Raw genomic sequence first — 14,444 nt, 5'->3', positions numbered from 1 at the left:
ATGCGAAGGTCCCCACCCAGCCCAATCATCGCAAATGCGATGATTCTTCGCAAATGCGGTGCTCGCATTTGCGAAGTCTGCAGATCTGCAGCACACCAGCAATTTCCTTAAGGCTCAAAACACTCCGTAGCCTATCCAAAATCACCCGAACCCTCAGGGCTCCAAACCAAACATGCACACAAGTCTAAAAACATCATACGAACTTGCTCATGCAATCAAGTCGCCAAAATAACACCTAGAGCTATGAATTCAACACTAAAACTCATAAAATTTTCAAGATAGTTCAAACTTTCTAATTTCTCAACCAATGGTCCGAATCACGTCAAATCACTTTCGTTTTTCACCAAATTTTTACAGATAAGGCTTAAATATTATAACGGACCTGTACCGGGCTCCAGAACCAAAATACGGGTCCGATACCAACAATATCAAACATAATTCAATTTCCAAAAAACGTCATATGTTTCAGTTAACAATTTTCTTCAAAAATTCATTTCTCGGGCTAGGGACCTCGGAATTCAATTCCGGGCATACGCCCAAGTCCCATATTTTACTACGTACCTTCCGGGACCGTCGGAACACGGGTCCGGGTCCGTTTACCCAAAATGTTGACCGAAGTCAACTAGAATCATCTTTTTAAGCTAAAAATCATCTTATCTTAAATTTTTCACATAAAAGGTTTCCGAATACGCGCCCGGACTGCGCACGCAAATCTAAGAGAAGTAAATGGAGGTTTTCAAGACCTCGGAACACGGATTCGGATTCTAAAACAAAAGATGACCCTTCACAACCTAATAGAAAACTTTTTAACTTGACAACTGCAAAAGAACACCTTGCCAAATTGTTTTAAACGGAATAGCATCAGATTGTTTATTAACATAAGCCTCAATGGAATGTGTAGGAGATCAGTTTATATATGCTATCTGTAATTACTGAGTGTAGTTTTCTGGTTTTTTCGAGTTGGAATTCTTTTATTCAGCATACAAAATCTGGGTGTATACATGTAAAATCAGTTATCTTTCCTCCCACTTCTACTGTCCACCAATTCCTTGTAAGGCTCTGGCATAGGTTGCCCTAGGCGTAGCTGAATGCACACATGAACAATATCTGGTGCTGCCTCTATGATTAATTTCTCTGCTTCTTCTGCAACTTTTTCCGCATCCCTGGAAAATTAACAAGCAGTTCCAAGTAAAATTAATGAGAGAATTATACAGAAAGCACACAAAGATCTGATGCCCCCCAGGTGAAGCACTTTGAGTAGTGTACCTAATCAAGAGATCAGGAGGCATAGAAACTTCAACTTGAAGTAAAATCTGTCCTTGCAACAGATGTGGAGTTACACGCTCAATTATCATCTTCTGTAAAATCAATAAACAGTATCCCATGTCAAGATGTGCAGTGTGGTGGTCATTCCATCGCAGTAAAGGACGGAGTGGAAGGGCAAGGAAATTAAGTTGGTAGATTTTAGGCGTATCTTGGTGATTGTTTCGTCTTTCTAAATGTATCAACTAAGAAGTAACTTGGTCTGTCACTAGAATGCATATTTTGTAACAAAAGAAGTTGAATTAGAACACCTAAAGTGCACAAAGGGGTCAAAGAGAACAACTGCGAAGCCTCAGGCAAAATGCCAACAACCTCTCTTTGGGATAAAGAACTGAAAAGAAAATCTAGAAAGGGAGAGATACCTGAGAAAAGTTTGTAGATAGAATGTTGTAAACTATATTTTCAATGTCTGCGAGCTCCATTGAAGAATGGTCTTGGGGGCCACCCATTGTGTTAGCCCTCTGCTGAAACACAACAGTTGGTGGAATGTGTATAGTGGATGGCTCTACAAGTTGGATTCAACAACATTAGCTAGCAACAACAATCAAATAAAAAGTTAGCCCTGCAAATGTTGACAATATCTTTTCATGATGACAAGACTGCATGTGACAATAAATGATATAGTGATGCGTAAAGCAATGAGATGACAGGTCGGAAGAAGTTGCATGTACCCGCAGATCATGAGCTAATGCTAAACTGGGCCAACAACTTGATATATACCTAGCCCATGGCTTGAGGTCCCTCGACTACCCCCACCAAACACCCAGAAAAAGCGAAAAATAACTTGCTGAAACACTCTAACCAACCATGTTCAGCTTTCCGGGTTTTGACAACGTTTTCTTTTTTCTTTTTTCTTTTTTTCATTTGTTTAGCATTTCGCAACTACTACTATAAACAATTCTGAAGCCTCCATTAACATCTGCAGATGTGAGAAAAGTCATTAGTACCTATGTGTACGAAGACTTCAGCAATTTCGGGATGTAACTGCTGGATTTCACGGCGGACGTTTTCCCCGATTTCATGTGCGGCACTCACACTAGAAAAGGGGTCAACCTGCATTTACCAAATGCACTTTAAACCTGCCTGAGTAGCTGTATAACACATCTGATAATCATACAGGACATCAACAAGGTAAATAAATTATGATAGGGGAATATCCCTATGAACTATTTAACGTGACATGCGAACTACCTCAACAATAACATCAAGATAGAGATATGAACCAGCCCTCCTTCCCCTCAGATGACTGCATCCCTGTAGAGGTCAAAAAAGCTGTTTATTCATTGATGTCATTCTCAGATATACAGAAAACATCATCACCAACAAAAGTAACACTCTGTTTGGATCATTGTTCCCCATCGTTTTATAATGTATTGTATTGTATTGTATTGTATCGTATTGTATCGTATCGTTTTATAAATACAATGTTTGGATAGATTGTATTGTTTTTATTGTTCAATAATATTTTGCTGTTTGGTTTGATTGTATCGTACTGTACTGTAATTGATAAGTTTACTAAAATACCCTCAATTATTTAAATATTAAATTTATCAAAATTTATGCATAAAAATAATTAAAAACACAAGAAGGCAAAACACCTTAAGAAAGCTGAACAAAGGAGCGAGACAGAAGAAGGCAAAACAATGGAGCACATCTAGTTAGAAGTGAGTTAAAAGCAAATTAGGAGAAAAAATAAAACAGGAGGCGGCAAAACACGTTGGCGGCAGAAGTTCTAGAAAAAAATAAAGTAAGTTATAGGTTGGAGATTTGGAGTTAAAATAGAAAAAAAAAGGTAAAAGATAAAATAGAATTGTGGAGTAATAAGTTAGGACATAATTGGAAAGAAAAATAGGAAACAATCCCACCATACCAAATCGGTTGTTTCAAAATAGGGGACTTTTCATTGTTCCGGAACAATGGATTTAACAATACAATACAACCAATTTTAATGAAACAATCAAAACAAACATTGTTTTGGGATAATAATACAATATGATACAATGGGGAACAACCATCCAAACAAGCTTTAAGCGGGAGGAAAATGTGCATAGTGCATAAAAACTTCCGTTAAACATTAAGTTTCCCAAACATCATAGTAAAATATAAGAAACAAGAGTAAAGCACATGGAAGATTATAGTGATGGAGGAGATGACAAATTTAGTCTACAAGCAATTGAACAACAATCTGGAACAGTGTCCCAAGGTGAAGTCATCAAAGTGGAGTACTCTAAACCATCAACTCATGTTTCTCAAAGGCAGGATACATCGGCAGGCCATTAAACTTGTCCTCCCTTTTCACTTTAACACTTTATCTTAAGTCTATTTCATTTGAACACCTTAACAAGGTCTTTACTGTGTCATATAGACACAAAATTTGATAGGCAGCCAAATATAAAAGATGTCATTTTGTGTCTAAATGACACAGTAAAGACCTTGTTAAGGTGTTCAAATGAAATAGACTTAAGATAAAGTGTTAAAGTGAAACGGGAGGACAAGTTTAATGGCCTACCGATGTATTCTGCCTTTCTCAAATATCTCATAAGCATACATAATTAAGTGCTGACAAGTAGGTGGGAGAAGGGAATTTCTGACAACAGTATCAACATCAAGTAGGTGGGAGAAGGGAATTGCTGTCAACAGGATCAACATCAAAAAGACACAAAACTAAGTTGATAAAGTAGTATATGAATGAAAGTCAAGGAACAAAAATAAAATCGACTTCCTAGCAAGAGAATGACTTGCCTTAACTCCGTCGACTTGTAGAATCGTGAGCTTGAAAGGCTTCAGGGTATGTGAAGGAATAGCAGCATCAACCAATTCCAAGACACTATAAGTTTAGATGAGCTAAATGTGAAAATGGATCGATACAATGGTCAAGTTAAAGCACTGGTAACCTCTAAAGAAAGCGGATGAGATAACATTGATCTTTTAAACACTATTTTACTATTTGGAAACCAATTGACCACGTATGGAGAATATCCATTAACTTTTTTTTATCGGTAAGAATATCCATAACTTGCAAATGGCGAGTTGAAGTCTTTCTAGAGTGTATATTCAAAAATAAATTAAGACTACATGATGTTAAAAGATAGCCACTAGCACATTTAATATCAATATTACATTAATATCACCCGATGTAAAAAGATAACCATTAGCATATCTAATATCAACGTTACATCCTATGGAAAAGTCTTAACTAAGTTAGACCAGCTTCCAACAATCAACAAAAATTACACTTCCAATCCTCAAATAAACCTAATATGGTCAACTATAACCTTCAACTTGTCCAAAGCATGCAAGTTTACCCTTGGCTCAAGGACGACCGCTTCCACAATTTAGTGCCCACTGAAGCTCAAAGGAGAGATCAATCCTACTTTTCTATGACAACAAAGCATGTCTTTCAGTTACTAATGAGAGCAGAGTCAGAGACTTGAAAAATCACACACCGACCCACAACAACCACCCTTTGCCTTAGAAACTACTCCAACAAAAGGGGTAAAGAATGCATGCTTTATTTCTTGTTGTTCAACTGCCCAACCAACAATGAAGATATGAAGGGTTAAGTTTATACCCTTTCCATCTTCAAACATATCTCAGATCTACACAGGTTTAACAAGAGAAGAGATGATCAGGAACGCAAAATTTAAATAGCTCAGTAATTGGAAGATATACCTCTGATATCCGGTTTCAAGTCCAGCTTTCATGATCATGCCTGCAACAACAAGCCCAGCAAGTGGATCAAGGATCCTCACCCCAAGGATCGAACCACCTAATTTCATGAAGAGTTCAATTTAAAAAGTGAGACATCTTCTAATCAACCGCATTAAAAGCTCATTCAGTTGACTAAGCTAGTACTGACTTAGTTTCAATTCAAAGGTTGGTTTCACTTCTACAAGCTTTTAGATAAAACATTGACTTCGAATAGTTGACTTGGATTGAATTTTAAGGAATACATTCCCGTTAAAATATCATAGACTTTACCCTAGAGCACTTTGGTTATGGAGGTCTTTTCTTCCCTTTTCACACAGAGACTTTAAACTAAACCTTTTATCATCCTCATGTCCTGCTGCAGTTTCATTTTAGCTTAAGCATCTGAGAGATCCTTTATCTTATTAAAAGAGCACTCTCTCTGGATTAGTATGTAACCTATAGAGGTCTCAACTTATATCTCTGAAAATGAGGAGGAAGAATGCCACAGATTATGTAACATTGTCAGTTTGTAGCTTGACTATCTCCCAGTGAAATACCTGGGTGGCTCTAGATTCCCGTTATTGTAATGTGCTTACTAAGAATATCATAAAAAGAGTTAAGAGCTTGAAAAATAAAAGGCTTCATATGCAGTTACACTATAGCATCTCAAAGACATTATTGTTGATACGTTATAAAAAAGACGTTATTGTTGATACTCAGATATGTGTACTACCTGCTTCTCTTACCTAAGAATGTCTGAGAGCTATTAAGAAAACATTTCACACTTCCCCTTCAACTGGATATGAGCCTAAAACCACTGGAACCAAAGAAAGATGGGAGGAGGTATGTTCTACCCACAAAGAGAGAGGACTTGGCCCTACCAACTCAGTACTGCAGATAAAGCTGTTATTCCGAGATAAATCCAGTCTTCTTCTGCAAAAATGCACTTTCTGGATAAGATCATCAATGTGATATTAAAGGTTAGAAGCTTAGGGAAATTAGTACCCTAATGTGAAATGACTACCCTTGGAAATGGACGAAAATCCTGCAACTATCTTTTCTACTGGTACAATATGTAGGCCTACGTACCTCTGCACCCACTAGGTCCTCCTTCACTAGTGACCTCCTGAGTCATTCGGCTTAATTACTAAATTCCAGGTCCAAGATTCCACAGATGGAACAAACTGAAAATGCAAAAGAAGATATAGACTATTTTTTGAGACAGATTTAAAAAGGCCTTAAATTGGGCCCTTACCCTGTTTGTGAGGACACTTTGAGTGGCTAGCCTCCCTACTGGAAGGTTCAGCGTAAAGCACTATTATCAAGCACTGATGCCCCAAAAGTAACTATGTAATGGTGGAGGATTCTCTGGTTCAACATGACTACATGAAAGTGTGCAGCTATGCCTTTGTCTTGTTGCTAACATACCAAACGGAACTCTCAACTTTGGATAGACTGAACGAATAGGCGTCAAACTGATACAATATACTAACACTAAGCAACATGACTACTGCATCTTTCGACCAACTTCTGTTTATTACCCTTTCTTCAAGAGAGTGTGGGGAGAAAGATTACATTTATGTTCTAAAACTTGTCTTGTATCACAAACCACGGGCTATTTCATGGCTCATATTGTATGTATGGTCCAAAATGTTGTCATGAAATGGCAGTCAATTCCAAACTCTAAGGAAGTGAGAGCTTATCTCAGTTGGAAATTGGAATCATGATCTGAGGATCCTTGGAAAATACTAGAGGAAACACCAGAGGAAACCCTACTAGATCCTTGTTAACACCAGAGGAAACCCTACCAACAATAATCTCTTTTATTCTTTTAATATTGGTAGTACTCTGGCCAGTTTGAGCACACCTCAACTAATCAACCGGCAGCATGTCCAGCCACAAAAATAGCTTGACAAGGTAATCCTGCCTGCCAAAGCTGGAGCAGATGGGATCTCCAGGTTATTTATCTCATGCCTCAACCACTAAGCCATCCCCTTGGTGACCACCATAATCTTGTCTATTTACAATAATGAAGTCTTTCTAATTACCAAAAAGATCAAATCTCAGCATATATATTATATAAAACCTAAATCCACCAGAATAAACGAAATGCAAAGAGCCTAAGCATTTGCTTATACAGTAACCATAAATCTTGGAAGATAGGAAACAGCCATGTTTGATTATACAGACTTAGCAGCTGGGTCTACATTTCTTTACATTATTTCCTTTAATTCACTGAATCATTTAGTCTTTCAGTAATTTATCCCGACATTGGCGTACAAGTTTAATATTAGAGTTTAAAATAGTATAGGCACCACTCCCCAGAAACAAAGCTTTTAGATTAAGAACTAACGAAGGGAAAAAAATGCCGACAAGGTTAATGGGATGAATCAATAGCCCCAGTTCTAGATCCAGATTCCTCCTAGAAATGAACTAGTAGCACGAAGGGAAAACTTCACCACCAGCATGAAGTTAAATCTATCAAGCATACTAGCTATGAAAGTATAAACTGTTCTTGATTAACCATAACGATAGTAATTATTATAAACTCTTACATCGTCAGGATTATATATCATTGTATTTCAAAGGGCAAGATAGGGGAAAAATTACTTATGCCCTAATAATTAAAGATAGATATTACAAACATATAATGCACATTATCCACACAAAAAATTAAACGATTGCACAACTGTAAAAACTCATTACTATGCTAGGCCAAACTAACAGTAACATGACAATACATGTTAGCATCTCATGCTTAACGGCAATCCCATACACACACTTTGTTTAATTCTCAATGATACAATTAGACAAATCAAATGGTGAAACTTGTTTTCTAAAAGAACAGATTTATGTCTCCAGCCATAAGTAGGTAAAATTTGAGTATAAAGGTCATTACCAACTCCTATGAGAGCAACGACGGAGGATACTGCATCAGCACGATGATGCCAAGCATTGGCTTTCATCAGTCCACTGCCAATCTTATCCCCCGCTCTCTTTGTTATCCAGTATAATCTACAAGAAAAAATTATATAGATTGAGCACATATAGAGGAACAAACTCGCAGAAAAAGAACTAGTTTTCCTACAAAAGATAAATCATAGAAATTTGTAGACGCATATTCTACAGTAGCCAGTACTATCGGAGCATCTGACAGGAAGTATAGCGACTTCATTGTTCGCTTTTATAATCACTACAAAGCAACTATTTTTCATAGTAATAAAACTGCTTCACAAACTCGGGATCCCACCTGTACACAATACAACTCAGCAGATATATGTGTGTGTGTGCATAACTTCTCTAAATATAGGAGCACGATGGGAAATATGTGCTCAAAACAAATGGGAACCCAATCAATTATCCTTTTTTTTCACACTTCAGGGTTCTATCGGAAAGTCCAATGTAAGTTTTCTAATGCTAAAGGGTGGCAGAGATGATCTCCCAACAGTATCTTGCAGAAATCACTAGACGGAAAGCTTGAGAGAAAACATCACAATTGCTGGGTCAATCACCACTCTTTTGCGCTAGTATAGAATGAAAGTGATGCTCAGTCAGTATTCGGGCAGAAGTCTTTTTATCTTCCCTTTTTTTTAAGTAAACTAATCTAAACATATATACTTTTTTTACAGGATTAACCTACCACATCACTCAACAAGGGAAATAATAAAGATTGCAACGGTCATTAACAATCTCAGAAAAGGATAGAAAAGGGAACAAGTTCTTTTATTTTTTTCTGATTAAGATGAAAATGACTCTTACCCTTCTTTAACAGCTATAGAGAGTATAGTCACATTCAAAGCAAGAATAGGGTGATCCATATCTATTCCATGGTGATGTCCACTATGATGTTGCTCATGCACATCCAGATGACTCAATGACTGGTTAACAACTTCAGGCGCTGTAGACCATAATCCCTGCAACAAATGTCCCAAGAATTTTAAAACAGTAGAGAACATAGAATCCTAGAGATATTAAATACTAGCAGTGTACAATACCAGCAAAACATCTAAAGCATGCCATCCAATACCTCCAGCAGTAGCCAATAGTACACCAGAAATTCCAAGAGCTCCAAGAGTCTCAAATTTACCATGTCCTATTCATATAAAATAAAAAAGTCAGCTGCAAAATCAGAAGCATGATTTGATCAGATAACATTGAGCTTTTAATAAATAATCTAGTAAGAATTCAAATTCATTAACTATTGATATAAACTTATGTTCTCTATCAAACTAGCTTTTCAACCATCACTTTAATGTTTTTTTCCTACTACTAGCAATATAATATATGAGTCAGACGTACATATTTAAACTCCGCGCCCAATCAAACGTGTGTCAAACAAAATATGAACGGAGGGGGTGCATGTTTCTAGGGCATTGTGCCTTTCACTAAGTTGTAAAGTTCAGGGAGCCGACAGTGATAAGATTCATATTCATTGATAAGTAAATTAGATTCGTACCTTGTTAGCTCTATGATATTCTATATTGACTAGATTTTACCAAATCACCCATGGGAACAAACCCTGCCCTTACTTAACTTAATCTGATTAGGTTGCTATTATGCAAACAGAAAATTAAAAGGTAAAATCATGCAAGACCAAGTGATGTAAGATCAAAAGAGTAAAGTGTAGATACAAATCAAGAGTGACCATAAGGATGTTCTTTGTCCTTGGGAACCCTTGCAGCTTTAAAAGACAGCAATGCCACTCCACTCAGAACCTGCAAAGACCAGAACCGAACATTAGACAATAATGTTTACAAAGTTGATTCAACATCACTCTAACCTCCAGGGGAAGATGCAAATGTTAGGTAGCAGGTCCATCGGAACCCACTAGATTCAACTCGACTTCTAAATACACAGTTAATATTTTGTTTAAAATATGTATTTTTATACGGACAGACCGCTGCATACAACTTGATCTCTCTATATATAAAAGTTAACTTTTCCAATTATATATTTATGTTAAAATTATATCCACTATCACGAAGTTAGTTCTTTCATAAACCAAGCATCATTTTCTTTTTCTAGCCACTGGCTTAAAATCCTGGATTCGCCTCTCTATAAACCAAATTGTTCTCAAGTGGTCAAGAGATACCAGTGGAACAAATTGTAGTTTATTTTACAGATTAACACTAGCTAACATATAGATATGGCCACAATTTGCTCTCTCTTATAAATAAAGTTAAAAATCTTTTTCAATATATATTTATGCCACCTTAGTTCTTCTATAAACCAAGAAACAGATTTTTTTCTGGACACCTGACTTAAAATCCTGGATTCGCTTCTATTTTGGTAAGGTCAAGAGATACAAGTGGAACAAAATTGGAGTTCATTTTATAGATCAAAGCTAGCTAACACATAGACTATGAGTAGATAAGTACCACATCGGAGATAGAATGGGCGGCATCAGCGATAATGGCGGTGCTACCACATATATAACCTGTGAAAGCTTTACTGGCGGCGAGGCCAATATCAGCAGCGAGGCCAAGCCGGAAAATCCTCTCGCCGTTTTTACCGGAGCGGAGGTCGTCATGGTCATGATGTGAATGTGAATGTCCCGTATGCCATCTTTTCTGAAGCATAAAGCTGCGAATCCCCATACTTGTAGCTGAATCATCATTATCGAATTGGAAATTGGGAGATAGATATAGAGGAGTGAAATTGTTGTTGTATCTAATAGTTGATGATATATACGTTTTTCGTATTCGATTTAGATTGCTTGAAATGAATCTAGCTACCATGTTTAGAAGTTCTATGAAATTTGGGAGAATTGCTCGGATTTGAGTCGCCTATGAAGAGTGATTAAAGAAAGCAACTGATTATCCAGGGAGTTGTAATTAGTTAATTACCGGCTTCCGCCGTTAAAAGTTAATCGTTTGCAGGTGCAAGAAAGAATCAGATACTTCGCGTAGTACCCTTCAAGTTTTATAATCACCAAAAAGAAATTCTTTTCTTGTTTTTGTAATTTGTATGTACATTATGAAATGTAAAAGTAAAATCACGAAGCTGCAGCTAAAATTTAACAAGCGTAACTTAAATTGTCCTAAAATTTCCAAGTTGTTCTTTTGACACGTTATTAAGTCTAACTCCGATCATGAACGATAAAAAGGAAAGCCCAAATAAAAATTGCTTCATTTTCTTTTGCCAATGACAACTACGTACTAACAGTAGTATAATAACTACTGATTATTTTGAATTTCATATAGTCCGATATATAGCATCAGATGTAAAGCAATTACTAACTTTTCTAACCACTGGTTGAAAAGATGAAGGTTTTGTACAACAAGCTATCAAAAGTAGTCCACTCAATCAAGACATAATAAACCCTTGGCCAGGATTAATTTCTTTTTCAAAAGATCCTTTTCATGAAGAAAAAAAAATTCAATTAGCAAATAATTTTTACTTCTAACCAAAGTACTAGGATGACTACAAGTGAGCTAAATTTCTTTTCTTCTTTTTGCATTTGACAGGTACTCTAAAGGTATCAATTGGGAAACAGAATAAGTGAGGTAACATGCTGACATAACAGGTTTACAACCATCTCGCGTTGCAAATCCCCTCTTGAAAACATCCTATTCTATTCTAAACACTAACAAATATCACTCTCGTCAAAAGAATTAAATGGTCAGCCGTTTGAGGGTTATCTTCTCCTGTCACCCCACCTTCTATTTCCACCATCGTCAGGACCATGGTAACCAGAATAATAACTGGGATTTCGCGATGTAGACCAATCCGATCTGTAGTTTTCTCTCATATTCATCCTAGGTTCTGAGTGATTCCATCTTCCTAGTTGTTCTTGACGCCTAACAGGACTATTATCAGGACTCCAAGACTCAAATCCGGCCTCCTCCACATAGTTTCCTCTCCATGCAGCCTGTTGTAGTCCAGGTTCTACATGACCGGCAAGACGTGCACTATAATGGTTTGGGATTGAATTTTCTTGATAACCCCGATTTAGAGTAGAACCCGACATAGTTCCCCACATATGTTCGGGTGCGTAGCCAGGTTGTGGCTGTGTTTGTAGCTGATGTGATACTGCCATTTGAGGCATATGTAGGCTTATAGTTCTTTCTTGTACATTAGCTATAGGCATTGGCGAGGATCTAATGTTACCAGATGTTTGGCCCTGGATTCTTGTGGTTGCTGCTGATGCAGTGGCACTGTGTAGATTGTATTCCATCAATCCAAAGGGAGAGTAATTATTTCTATTTACTGCTGGTTCTGAGGCAGATAATTGTGAATGCATAGGATTTGCTAGGACAGTCTGGTTTAGACTAGGATTTAATGGAGACAGTCGATGATCTTTCCCAAAAGATCCTGCAGCTGCTTGAAGCAGTGATAGTTGTTGGGCCAATTGTGGGGCTATGGGCAACTGCTGTGGTGCTAACATTGTGGTGGATGTACTCTGTGGATATATTGAGCTGCTAGCTTGAAGCTTTTCTTGTGAACGGACCAAAGCTGCAAGCTGGGTTGCACCATTTGCTTCTGGAACCGCCATTAAACTTCTCTGCGAGAAAGGATTTTTAGCAAAGCCGTGCATCGATCCGCTCTGCACGAAAGAAAAAAAAAATTAGAAGACTGTTTCAGAAAAGCACTAAGATGGCAAAAAGAGGGTATAGCAAAAAAAAATTAGAAGACTGTTTCAGAAAAGCACTAAGATGGCAAGAAGAGGGTATAGCACTAAGATGAAAAGCATTAATGGTGATATTAAAGCCTCCATTAATTTTTGTAGTATCATGATAAACAGAACATCCTTTTTTGGTCCGGATAAAAAGGGCAGCTTCGGATTTATCACCGTGATCTGCAGGGCTTTATTTGAATGCATAATTGTTTTATTAATTTAGTTTATTTCGCATAACATCGTTTAGTTGAAACCGACCAATAAACCTCAAATGGTTTGGATAAAGTGAAGCAGAAAAGAAGATGATGAAGAAACTCTTGCCGTTATGCATGTCCGCAAGTAAAAAGAGAGAGAGAGAGAGAGAGAGGCAATGCAAGAAAAGAAGGCCCGCCCAAATTCCATAAAACGTAAAAGTGGTACAAAATGTGACTAAATAACGCACCGTTCCAGGATCACTGGAAGGAGTAGGGGATGGAAGAGAAACTTCAACTTTCTTCTCAGCAGTTCTGCCTAAATCTGTTACACTGCTCAGTGAATTCATCCCATTTGCTTTGATCATATCAAGCAGCTTCACAGTTTCCTCACTGGACAAGTTTCCAGCTTGGCCAGACGTCAAGGCATAAACCAACTCTGGATTTTTTAGCAGTACGGCAAGCAACTCTACATCTGGTTCCGCTGTAGTTGCAATGCCATTTGACGTACTGGCTGATGCAGCTTCAGTTTCTTCGTCCTCCGGCCGCAAAACTACTGTTTCAGCACCTTCAGCGTCTGGTAATTGCTCAATTGGAATTTCTATGGTTAATGTGTCATCAGGGTCCATTTCACAGTCCCAAGGTTCCTTGGGGTTCAACGGAATTTCCTGGACTGTCCTGTAAATGGTTTCCCTCTCTCGATGGATTCTGTTATTCTGAATGTCAACTTCTTTGCTCTCACCCCCATCACATACCTTCCATGCATCACTCATCTTCACCTCTGCATCAAACAAAAAAGGTTGGAAAAGGCTAATTGCAGAATAAGGAAGGCCATTAACTTATGAGAAATCCTAGTTTTGTGTTGGTTCATTATCTCCCAAACAAGATACTAGCGGCGGTTGACGAGTCAAATCTATCACTTAGAAATGTTGTTCTAATAGTTATTTGCAAGGACACATAAGACTACAGAAAAGTAACAAATCTGACGATCAAAGTCAGAGCTAGTTTTGATCAAAACATGAAGAGGACGAGCATGACACTCTTCCGTCCTAGATTTCCTATACATATCGAGCCATAAAATGAGGGAGGGAGGGGGGAAGAAGGGCCAGAATTACACTGAATGCCAATGTCCTTTTTAATGTTGAATAATTGACCCCAACGGCACATGGTGAAGTGGTAAAGACCTTGAGCCAAATAAATAAAAGAGTCACTACTTTCCACCCCTACCTCGTGTCCCCAAAAAAAGGGACAAAATATAAATCATATTACAATCCAACATTAAAACGAAAGCCATGTCCGCACCACTAATTAACATTTGAAACACTTAATTACTTTCCCTGTACAAAATTTGGAGCTCAAGTAAAAACGACAAGTTATATAGCTGCAATCAACCAACTTATTTAAGTTTGTTAAGCTTCAAACTTAGATTTGGCTTCTTGGAATCATATGCGGTAGGTAGTAAGTACGTAAAAACCTTGCTGAATGTTGGCATTCCTGCTTATATATGCAGATGGATTGCATTTGGCCTTCCGAAATGTGCATCTACAAGCAGCACTGGATGTTGCTTTCGTTAATGAGCTTATCTAACACCTTTTATTTTGCTAAGATGCGCTATGCTTTCC

The 14,444-nt window shown here is 37.6% G+C and overlaps 2 protein-coding genes across 3 annotated transcripts in view; both read right to left on the bottom strand.

Moving 5' to 3' along the window:
* Positions 1-819: 819 nt before the first annotated feature.
* Positions 820-10,918, bottom strand: LOC109214796 (metal tolerance protein 2). 2 transcript variants are annotated; one of them, XM_019378746.1, is made up of 12 exons: positions 10,392-10,918; positions 9,659-9,728; positions 9,009-9,106; positions 8,773-8,927; positions 7,913-8,028; positions 4,996-5,035; positions 4,066-4,150; positions 2,515-2,577; positions 2,271-2,376; positions 1,686-1,828; positions 1,267-1,358; positions 820-1,163 (listed from the first exon to the last, which is right to left on the bottom strand). In XM_019378746.1, exons 1-12 carry the CDS (start codon positions 10,749-10,751, stop codon positions 1,010-1,012), a joined length of 1,482 nt encoding a protein of 493 aa, XP_019234291.1. In that variant the 5' UTR covers positions 10,752-10,918; the 3' UTR covers positions 820-1,009. The 2 variants fall into 2 exon arrangements, with proteins under 2 accessions (XP_019234291.1, XP_019234290.1); XM_019378745.1 differs by having other exon boundaries at positions 4,996-5,092; positions 10,392-10,917.
* Positions 10,919-11,376: 458 nt separating this feature from the next.
* LOC109214795 (homeobox protein LUMINIDEPENDENS) overlaps positions 11,377-14,444 on the bottom strand; it is a 12,489-nt gene continuing 9,421 nt past the window's right edge. The window contains exons 12-13 of the mRNA XM_019378744.1: positions 13,074-13,603; positions 11,377-12,559 (exon numbers count right to left, since the gene is read on the bottom strand). Of these exons, the coding sequence (XP_019234289.1) occupies positions 11,651-12,559; positions 13,074-13,603 (1,439 nt within the window). The 3' untranslated portion in view covers positions 11,377-11,650. The remainder of the gene's footprint in view (positions 12,560-13,073; positions 13,604-14,444) is intronic.

Source organism: Nicotiana attenuata, unplaced genomic scaffold, assembly GCF_001879085.1.
Source record: "Nicotiana attenuata strain UT unplaced genomic scaffold, NIATTr2, whole genome shotgun sequence".
In the NCBI taxonomy this organism is placed as follows: Eukaryota; Viridiplantae; Streptophyta; class Magnoliopsida; order Solanales; family Solanaceae; genus Nicotiana; species Nicotiana attenuata.
Note: the sequence above shows the minus strand (reverse complement) of the source record. Positions and strands in the feature narration are given on the sequence as shown.

What these genes read in the sequence shown, in the direction of transcription:
- LOC109214796 (XM_019378745.1), bottom strand. Translation starts at nt 10,751, where the DNA reads ATGGTAGCTAGATTCATTTCAAGCAATCTAAATCGAATACGAAAAACG. An exon ending in TCTATAGCTGTTAAAGAAGG is followed by an intron (nt 8,029 to 8,772) that starts GTAAGAGTCATT and finishes TTTTTCTTGTAG; the next exon opens with ATTATACTGGATAACAAAGA. An exon ending in TACAAGTCGACGGAGTTAAG is followed by an intron (nt 2,578 to 4,065) that starts GCAAGTCATTCT and finishes TGACCTCTACAG; the next exon opens with GGATGCAGTCATCTGAGGGG.